This window comes from Ipomoea nil, unplaced genomic scaffold, assembly GCF_001879475.1.
Source record: "Ipomoea nil cultivar Tokyo-kokei standard unplaced genomic scaffold, Asagao_1.1 scaffold0805, whole genome shotgun sequence".
Taxonomy (NCBI): domain Eukaryota; kingdom Viridiplantae; phylum Streptophyta; class Magnoliopsida; order Solanales; family Convolvulaceae; genus Ipomoea; species Ipomoea nil.
In genome coordinates this window covers 255,349-266,419 of record NW_017617233.1, presented here as the reverse complement: position 1 = coordinate 266,419, position 11,071 = coordinate 255,349, and the positions used below count along the sequence as shown (strand labels likewise).

Genomic DNA, 11,071 nt, shown 5'->3' with positions numbered 1-11,071 from the left:
AGAGTAGTTTATACACATACATACACACACTCACTATATATATATATATATATATATATATATATATATATATATATATATATATATATAATCGGGATTATATGAGAATTAATAGTCTTGTGAGAATATATGAATTAATTTTATATGTCCATCTAAAAATGATCTAAAGCTGAAAATTGAGAAAAAAAATATCGTAGCATTTTTGTAATTACAATTTTGTGTTTGAAAAAGCTAGATAATGCATTCATGGATAAGTGACCTGTACTCACATGATTGCACTATTAGTTATTACCCATGCACTATCAAACCTTTTCAAATACAGTCGTAATTACATAAATGTCATTGTCTCTCTCTTTTTTTTTTTTTTTTTTTTTTTTTCCTTACTTTCTAGGTCTTGATCGTTCTAAATGGACATATGATATTAGTTCATCATACATTTTCATGTGTATGTATGTATGTATTAAATGCTAGACCTTATTGGATTACCTAAACAAGACTTGATGGAAGATGTTGCTTGCCCCTCTAAAACTGCTCCAATGGTGCAACTGGATACATACATGTACGTGGCTGCTTTCTAGTCATCATATATCCATTTCATTAGTCATTATCTCACTAATTGTATATTAATTGTAATCAATGAGCTCTAATTAATTTTGATGATTGGTGAGATACTTCTAACTTTTATATTATTATATTTGTTTTAGGTCCATTTTAAAAATAAAACATATTATTTCACAATGGATGGTTCCAATCTTATTAAATCACTTTTGATGTCTCAATTCACATAATCAGCTCAGAAGTTAATTCCAGAAGTCCCTTGTCTTTGGTAGCAATTTCAATTTTAATTTCAGAATATCGTTTTTGTAATTTAACATCCTAGACTATTATTTTTGGACACTTTTAACCCATCTCATGACTTTTCTTATTTTAGTAAGAGCATCTTATCTTTTTATATCTTTTCTTTTGTTTTTTTTTGTTTTTTTTTTTGTTTTTTTTGTTTTTGTTTTTTTTTTTGTTTTTTTGTTTTTGTTTTTTTTTTTTGTTTCAACCGGTTTAATTGGTTTAGAACTTTAGGTAACCTCTGATTTGTAGTAACCATATTTTTCAACCGATTTTTACTAAAGTTCTAAACCAATTAAACCGGTTGAAATCGAAAAAATAACAAAAGAAAAATATGAAGAGACAAAAACGTTGTTACTAAAAATATAAAAAATCATGAGAATGACTAAAAGTGTCCAAAAAATAATTGTCTGGAATGTTAAATGGCAAAAATGGTAGCCTGACACTAAATTTAGAATTGCCACCAAGACAAATGACCTCTAGTGAAATTAACTCTTATTTCACATATAAACATAATGCCGTGGTATCTATATTAAAAATCCAATTATTTTCTTGCTCCGATCAGATCCAACCCTAGATCACAAATGCTTGTACACCAATATAACAATATCACACCAAGGTTAAATTCATATCTTCATTTTTTTCGTAGGATTTGAACTCTTGCACCCTACACCTTGCAACTGCTAACAACAATAAGCTCCATCCTCAACTTATGTTGATGAGTTAATTGATCAGTTAAGTTACGTTATGTCTCTGGGTATTTTATAATTTTTTATGGAGTATAATTGATACATCATGACGGTATAATCATGATTGATTATAATGTTATAATTATCGTATTGGAATATGATTACAAATATATATATTAGGTAGTGATGGAGAGGGTGATTGTACGTTCGTTGTAGCTGGTCCGGTGTCGTCCGGCCATCATTTTCATTGATACTACACATCACATAAAGCGTGCAGCGAGCATGGGCAAATTTTCACCTCATTTCCAGCTATTATTGTGTCATCTATCCTAGTTTCTAGCACAGAAAAAGTATTACTGGTACGGGCAATTCAGTTGATATTCGAGTGATAATATAGATTGCATTCTAAGATATACAAGATCATGTTCTTAGAGTCGAAGCATAGTGTAATATTTAATGTTGTGGGCTTTTTCCACCTAAGTGGAAGCTGATTCACCCAAATTTATCTTTTCAATATTCTATCGAGTTAAGGTGTGGGGTCCGGAAGGCGAAGGCATCCTTTGCACTCTAGTACAGAAAAAGTATTAAAGGGTTTGATCCTTGACTTTCGAGTATGGAGCAGCTTTAAATTTTCAGATCAACTAGCTTATCCAAAAATGTGTCTACAATTCAGCAAGGGATTAGTCACTATGTCCGATAGTGAAAACTCTGGATACACCCAAAACGAAAAAGTATTTAAGAAAAGGAATCATAATCATAGAACATGGCTGCTTGCCAGCCAAAATTTTCCTATTTTAAGTTATGTCTGCACAGCCCGCTCTCGTGTGGTTTCTCTGTTCCTTATTTTCTGCGTGTATCGTGCATGCTTTACCCCCCCCCCCCCCCCCACACCCCCACCCCTTTACCTACGTGCAGTGTATGGTGTTAGCTTTGGTAGATGATTCGATTGTATTGCGGTTTGATGCATTGGTTAGAAAGTGGACGGCGAAAATGCATGTTTTATTGGTGTGTGGGGAGGTGTTTGATTTGTATACAATTAGGCCACAATTAAGATAGGGAATGGATCTTGTAAGATGCTATGGAATATTACCCGAATAAACTAACTCTGATATGTTCGTGTTTAATAGTTTATAAATCACATAGAAGATCAGAAGAAAATCAGACTAGAAAAATTATGATAGTATATATGTTACATGCACGTGCTTGATCATCCCGGCCTTTCAGGATGAAGAGATGGTATTATTGATTATATTAATGAAGCCAAGTACAATTCCAATTACAAAAAGATTTAAAGGTTTTGATTAGGTCGTGAAATGTACTTAAATCTAAAGATGTTAGCCACTTTAAAGCCCGTACGTGGCCGGAAGTGCATGACAATATGACATTATTTATAGTACTATTTATAGAGTTGGGACAAGAACACATGTCAAATATTCACTGACGACAAGGTAGACATGACAAACGTCCATAGGTGGCTCAGGTCAGTCCTGACACGTTTATAACTGTGACATGACCTTCAAGATAGTGATACTTCCACAATAAGAAGTTAACCTCGGAAGTCAACTTCTCGATATGGGAGGTTGGGAGCAGTACTTAAGAACTAATTGAACTAGTCTATCAAAGATAATTGATACTTATAACCAGTGTTATAAAAATCGGTCTAGGTGCTAGGCACTCCTAGGCTGAGGCGAAAAGGGGTGTAGGCGGTTTTTAAATGGTCGATCATCCAACTAGGCGGCCGAGTCGATCAGAACTTTTTTAATTATTTTTTCCGAGTCGATCAGAACTTTTTTAATTGTTTTTTCTGCTCAAAACAACATCGTTTTGAGCAAATTTTTTTAAAAAAATACAGTAATAATAATTACGCATCCGACTAGCGGCTAACGCCTTCTGTAACATTACTTATAACAGCCGACATTTTTACTATTCAATACTGTATAATTTTTCTAATCATACACCATATATATTCCTTTAATTGTTCCCAAAATAGGAGTTTCATTATTGGAAAACCATTCAAAAATAGAAAAAATATATATGGGATAGGAATTGAAGCAATCTGAAAATTGCAAGTAGGTGGTTGCGTTAACACGCAACCATTATTATTATTAGCTAATTAATCATAACTATTTGATGTAATTATGGAAGCTACTTTTTTCCTTTCTTGCGTGATATCACTACTCTTGCATGTAATGTGTATGATCATATGATTAGACATCACCTTAGCATGCACGGTAAGTCGGGAACCCCTCTTAACCACAATTATTATTATTATTATTAGTAAAAATAATTAGAATATTATTTAATGAATTGTATAGTTTTATTATCTTTGTCACATTCATCACATATTGAACACTATCATTTTCATATCATGTCCGTGTGGAGCTTAAAACAGAAAATGATTATATTAGATAAATTTTGTTTCTGTGTAATAGCCTACAAATCATACATGAGAAGTAAATTGTACTAAAAAAAATCATATACAACGAAATTGACTAAAAAATAATTAACAAGAATTAAACTCGTATATAAGAATATTATTTCACCCACTTGTTCACCCCGTTCTGCATTCTCTCTATGGTTTGTTGGAGTATATGGAACCTAAGGAACAACATCTTTTGGAACAATCAAACCTTGGAATCGGTGAGAAGCTTGATCATTAGAACTGATAATTAGTACACAGCTTGGAAGGCAGCTACGTCGAACAAGCAGCACAGCCAGACGAACGGCGCATATCATGATCGATGGATCAAACCTCATCAGGGATTCATGAAGCTGAAGGTAGACGACGCAATCAATAAGGAAGCAGTTTCTATGGGATTTGGTAGTGTCTTGAGAGATGATCAAGGACGTTTTGTGGCTGCCAGAGGTTCTCAATGGAAAGGGTTTATAGAGTTAAGGAGGCTGAAACAATGGCAATCCGAGAATCCCTCTCCTGGCTCAAATCCATCAACGTCAACAAGGTTATAATTGAGTTAGATTCACTATAGGTTGTTCAGGGTTATAATTCAATCATAGCTTATTAGGAGAGTCATCTTTTCATCTGATTCTAATTAACCGATATCAAGAACTTAATGAGCTTGTTTGCTCATAGTAGTTTAGTGTTTACTAAGCGATATGTAAACCAGGTAGCCCATCGGATTGCGAGACAGTCTGTTTCTTTGTCTGATTGTTCAGAGTGATTTACGAACCCTACCTCTGTAATACTTTTCTTTTTGATTTGTCTTAATATATTAAGCCTTTGTTTTCAAAAAAAAAAAATGCAAAATTCAAAAGGTTTAAATGTCAAATGTCCGACCAAATAAGTATATGGATTTTTCATGCGATCATTACAGCAATACAGCTGGCCTTTGGTTTGAGCAAGGTTGAATATAGTATTTCCAGTGACACCTGTTTTTAGCTATTTTTTAACTGGTCAAAATAGGTAGACAAATAATATTTTAAAATTTTTATAATATTTTCTTTTTGTCTCTATATATGAGAAATGTTACGGGATAATGATGGGATAATGTCTCAATTGCATTTAGTACAAATTCCAAAAAGTTTTTCATTCACCTTTTTAAAAAAAAAATGAATTGAATAATACTCCATAATATATAATAGAGGTAAAATATATTAGGAAAAGCCTACGCAATAGTCTCATCACTCGTGACCTTTTAAGTATATATTAAGAATCATATTTTATCCACTCTATCATCCCTTCAAAAAAAAAAAAAAAATATTGCGAATCATTAACATGTTAATAGAGGCTTGAATGCTTTAAAACCTTAAATTACAATTTTGTTCCTATTTTACTAATAGGTCTCATTAGTTTTCAAACTCAAGTTTTGATTTTTAAATCTGAAATTTTTTTTAAAAAATTGAATATATGATTGATCTAAATAAGTTAAATTTTATACAATTCATTATTGACTAAGAAGGTGTTGACAATAATTAAACTAATATCCTTTTAGTACGAGAATTATATTTTACCCACTCAGTCATTTTCTCGAAACTTTTCTATCTACCCTTCACTTTATATATGGTGGAGTTTAATGTCTCCTATTTACATTCATACATTTTGACATAAAAATAAAAAATTAATACACATACTTCTATTTTACTCTATACTCTGATCTTTAACATGTTATTGATACATAATTTTAAAAAGCGGTATGCTCTTTTTTTTTTTTTTTCTGTTAACCAACACATTACACATGTCGTGTAACGATAAAGATACGTAACTTTTAGAAGTACAAGTAATGTTTTCCTACCATTTTTTTAAAAGGATTTAGACGAGTTCAAAGTAAAACTGATTTGATGTGAAATGCAAAGGTTTAAATTGGAGAACCATGTAGCTGTAAACCACAAGAGACTGTTTGGGTACTTGGGATTTTATGTAAGAACATGTGACATGCCCAAATGGCCAAAAACATATCATTCTACATGTCTCCATATCAAATGTTAAGCCCAAAGCCCATCAAAGATACATAAAATGTGTTGCAATTTGTAAAAGACGTGATCGAAAGGGTAAAATGTTTGATTTTTTTTTTTTTAAAATATAAATGGCATATTTTGTATAATTTAAGAAGAGTTTGCTTAATGTAATATATTTTTAACTAAAAAGGTATTATAATTTTACTTGAGATGATTTTGTATAAGATCTATTTATTTGTGAGGGGCCATATGTGAGCTCATTCTTTTGATTTATGAGAAAGCTTGTGGCCAGTACAAGTTACTCGAAAGTGTGTATTGTATAAAATACGTCTTGTGATTCTAATTAGACAAATATCACATAAAGATGATTATATTATCTAGAATTAACATGTCAAAGTTTTTTTTAAAAAAAGTTAATAAATAATTTCAACTGAAAGTTAAATTTAAAAATTTATTATTCTTAAATCCATAACCTCTCACCTGAAAAAGTCACTTCGGACCACTAAATCACAAGGTTATTGGCGAAAAAATTCCATTCAAATGGCAACAAAATTTACCAACGTTGGTGGAACATGCCGGACATATTTAGGAATACTGGAATATCTTGAACTTGTGGAAACGGCACCGTTTCATGCTCTTTTTGTTTTTATTTTTATTTCTTGGGTAGAACGAATTAACGAAAGCAAAAACCATGGCGCTGAATCTCAATTTCTTCCTTAATCTGCTGATAAACCCTGTTCTTCTCTACTGGAGAAGATGATATATAGCGCTCAATTTTATCTCTTATAATTTTAGATTTACAGAAGCGCCAGAAAAATGCGAACTTCAAGAATCCTCTCGTCTTACTTGAAGAACCGCCCCGCAGGCTCCTTCAATCTCCTCAAACGGTAACACCCTTTGAATCTGTAGATAGATAAGTTTATGTCCCTTGCATACCCAGCAAGAAATTTTGGGCAATTTCATACTGGTTTTGGTGCTGATTATCTTGAAATTTTATTGTGCTGAACTTGATTTTGCTAGGGTGATTGATGGATGCATTATGACCAGAATGCTATTCTATGTATTAGGGCTGCTGGGTATTGCTTGTAGTTGTATCTATGGAGAACTACACCCTTCATTCTTGTAGTTGACATTTGATCTTTGATTCAATTCCTTTGTTCTGTATGCCCATTTCCCTTTTTAGGGGCTATATGAACTTTGGTTAAGCTCTCTGCTCAGTTAGTTTTCAAGGTTCATTCCACTTTCAGGTGCTGCAAGTTCAACTCACCAATCACAGCATTGAAACTCTGGGGGTGTTTGGTAGATAGCTGATAGCTTATAGCTGATTGGATTAGTGAGCTTGACTAGTTAATAGCATTAGCTGATTGTTAAAAAATGTTTGGTAAATTAGCTGTTAGTTGTTAGCTTATTACATGCAAAATGACTTTCTCAAAAAGCTAATCGAAAAATCTGCTTTGAGTAGCTTTTGAATTTTAGCGTTTTGGAGCAATAAGCTGTTATAAAAAGCTAATTAATCAAACACTTATATTGGGGGTCGAACTTGTAACCAAATCAACGGCCTGACCAACTTGGCTGGGTGTACCCTTATGGTGATATGCATCTTTAGTAGCATGAAGGGTTGATTACTTGGTCAAGCTAAGGTGAAAAAATTGGTCTAGTTTTATGGTTCATGAGAAAAAATTGGTCTAGTTTTATGGTTCATGAGTTTACATATTGAATTTGTTGCTATCTCTTTGAAGATGCATATTTCTGATAGTCTGAACTTAACATTCTAATGCTAGTCATTGAAGGTCCTTCTTTTGTTAGGAGAGCTGACAATATGAAAATTTTATTATGTTCGTTTTGAAATAAGATTATCGTGTATGTCTGGCCAATCCAGGAGGTTTCACTCTACCTGCTACATGAGGTCAGGTGATCGGAGAAATGTTCCCGTGGAGAGAAGTGCTCCCGTGGTAGCGGCCTCGTGGAGATCGTATATACTCGTATAGTTCCTTTAATTTCACCCCCTTTTCTTGTCTCTTTTGTTTAAGTGTTTTTGTTCTTCTTTTCTTAACTCTTTTCATCTTGATTTTGGTTTTGCAGCCTGGAGCTGTTCTAGGCGGGTTTGGTGGATTGGTGCTTTTCCTTCATTATAATGATGAAAGGAGGGCAATTCCTAAAGGTGCTTTTTTGATATGGTGGCGATTTCTAAAATGGAATATGATACGGAGTATTATTCATTTTGTAATCTGGTGTCTGATCAGGTCAGGGTGTGAAGTTTGAAAGAAGTTCAATTCAAGGGCCGATTATCGGTGGCCCTTTCAGTTTAATTGGCACAGATGGCCGATTGGTAACAGAACAAAACTTTCTGGGAAATTGGGTTCTTCTCTACTTTGGTTATACTTCGTCTCCTGATGTTGGGCCAGCCGAAGTCCAGAAGATGTCTAAGACGATCAATATACTAGGTACTGTTACAAGGTCGGTCCTTTGTCTTTCTTTTCTAAGTTCAATTTCTAATTTCTCCGTTCCTATTTACCCTCGTGAACAAGGATCGAAGCAAGATTGTAAGATTCTTCCCGTATTTGTCTCGATCGATCCTCAACGTGATAACCCCTCCCATCTCCGTGCTTATATCAGAGGTAAGATTTTTACTTTTTTTTTTGCAGTGTTAATGGAAATGATTTAATGGCTCCATAATCTCGTGTGTTTCCAACGTTTATCCAGAGATCGACCCGAGCATAGTAGGATTAACTGGACGTGTTACTGCTGTGAGGCAGATGGCTCAAGAATATCGAGTGTTCTTTAGGAAGGTTGACGAGGAAGGAGGTGATTATCTCGTTGAATCTTCCGACAACATGTGAGTTTCAAATCCCACTAAATCTCGACTTCTTGAAACTTAATTCACAGAATAACATGTTGTGATCCCGATGATATATTAGGTACTTGATGAATCCCAACATGGAAGTAGTCAGATCTTTCGGGGCGGAGTACGACGCAGAGGATCTCGCCGAGGCGATCGAAAGAGAGGTGAAGAAAGGTGGAAATCGTCACTCGGGATAGATCATTAACCGGGTAATACTACAGTTCTTAGTTCTTAATCATACAAGGGCAAAGAGAAATTTAAGATAAAAACTCAAATTTTCCGAGTTCGTGTTAACATTCACTCGTGATTATTTGTGTATTAGCGAATTCTTTTTCCCATGTAACTCTCGTCTGATGTAACGACTAAATACTTGCCAATCATATTCGATCGAGCCAAATTTTCAAAGGCTAAAATTTTTACATCTCTTCCATGTTGAAGCTTGTAAATTGTAATGTTCGATTTGGTTTGATTTACGGGAAAGTCCATAGGCACTACATGAAGGTGAAACTCGCCATTGAAGCATATCCTAGGAGGCTAGGAAGTGGTCAAGATAAGATAGTGAAAAACAATGGTAGTAGTTAGACTTGTACCAATCATAGTAAAATTTTGACATTTGATATTATAGTATTTGAAGAGGACAAGTTATTAGATTATTTAGATAGGATCTTGTCAAATGTGGATTACTATTAATATTATTGTTTTGGTTTCCACTTTCATTGTGAGTTGTTGGTTCGTTGCCTGACTTAAAAGGTCATGACGGGAGACAATGGTAATTATATCATGGATCAGGGTCTACATAGCATTATGAACTATAGATCGAAACAACGAGATATAGAATTCATACTCGTAAGGTATTTCATAACACAAAATACAAAAAATCACAATACAAGACACATAGCATAACATTATAGACCCAACTGGATTGAAAAGACGAGGTACAAAATTCATGCTTATAAGGTACATAACTCATGAACCCACTCTCAAGGTCTATGATGAGGTAAATAACATGTCTAATTTTAAGATTTAACACCAACATATATAATTCAGCAAAGATCTCAACCCAGCCCCAATCAAATCTCTGAATGGTTTGTAATAGGATTTGAACTTTCACCTTGCTATTAGAAGTGAGTATTGAATAAGCTATGGGAGTACAATGAACAGCGTGCCTGCATTAAGTGTACATTGAATTGTTATGTGCTGGATATTGGTTTTAGTTGTTAGGTTACGATTGACCTCACCCAATGAACTGAAAAATAAGCAAACTTTAATTTTCAGCAAATTCAAGTTGACTTTTTTTAGTTTTATTGGCTCACGCATGCCGTCCATTATATTTGTATTATAATAATTTATTATAGTCTTAATTCATGAAACAACAAAACCATTAAACTACATTAATGTTTTATTCAGTACATTAATATTATTCAGTACATCTTCAGTTTTAGTATTTTATAATCAAAATGAAAAATTTGCAACCTTCTTTCTTTCCTTTCAATTGCAGTCCATTGTCCTTATTTTTCCTTTACACGGACTTGTTAAAATCCCTTCTTCTTTTTTTTTTTAAAAAAAAAAAAAAAACATTTTATAGATGAAATATGAGACTAAAGAGGGTTATAATTAAATAAGAAAGATATTAAATTATTAAAATGTCCATATATTAAATAAAACCCTAGTAGGGTTTAACCATTCTTTTGTTCTGGGACTAAAACTCTAACTTTTTTGAAAAGTTAGGCGAGTATATTGTATTGACAAAAAGTTAGGAACAAAAACGACTAGTATGGAATAATTAAAGGATTAAAAATACATTTTCTCTCAATATCAAACATGATATTATGTGGCTTCTAACGTAGTGATCTAGTGGTTGGCAGGTTATTCGGAGATTGGTCTCTCAAAGTTGGATTGGATTCCCTATGTGTAGAAATGCAGCAAGGTATTGGGAGATTGGGCTTTTAGAGTTGGATTGGACTCCTTATGCGTAAAAATGTACAATTTGGTGTTGAACTTTGAAACTAAATATGCTTAATTTATCTTTTCATGAGTCTTGAGGCGGGTTTATGACGGTTAGGAATTAATCCGGTGAATCGAAAACTTGAGTTATTAAAAAAATGATATTAGGTTTGAATATAAATATATTTTGAGAAAGGCATGGAAAAAGTAAGTTAAAAACCAGCTGGAAGCCATACGTGGGGGTATCTCAAAGCACTTACGTGAAGCCCTCATCATCTGTTTTTTCTTACATGAAAAATTGAAAACCAAAGATTCTCTCCAACACCAAATCATTAGCTAAGAA

The 11,071-nt window shown here is 33.3% G+C and overlaps 1 protein-coding gene across 1 annotated transcript; it reads left to right on the top strand.

Annotated features, from left to right (window-relative positions):
* The first annotated feature begins 6,620 nt into the window (after window positions 1–6,620).
* LOC109177692 (protein SCO1 homolog 2, mitochondrial) lies at window positions 6,621–9,205 on the top strand. The gene is made up of 7 exons (XM_019327120.1): window positions 6,621–6,829; window positions 7,822–7,924; window positions 8,025–8,103; window positions 8,186–8,386; window positions 8,471–8,560; window positions 8,646–8,778; window positions 8,861–9,205. Exons 1-7 carry the CDS (start codon window positions 6,759–6,761, stop codon window positions 8,979–8,981), a joined length of 798 nt encoding a protein of 265 aa, XP_019182665.1. The 5' UTR covers window positions 6,621–6,758; the 3' UTR covers window positions 8,982–9,205.
* The last annotated feature ends 1,866 nt before the right edge of the window (window positions 9,206–11,071 follow it).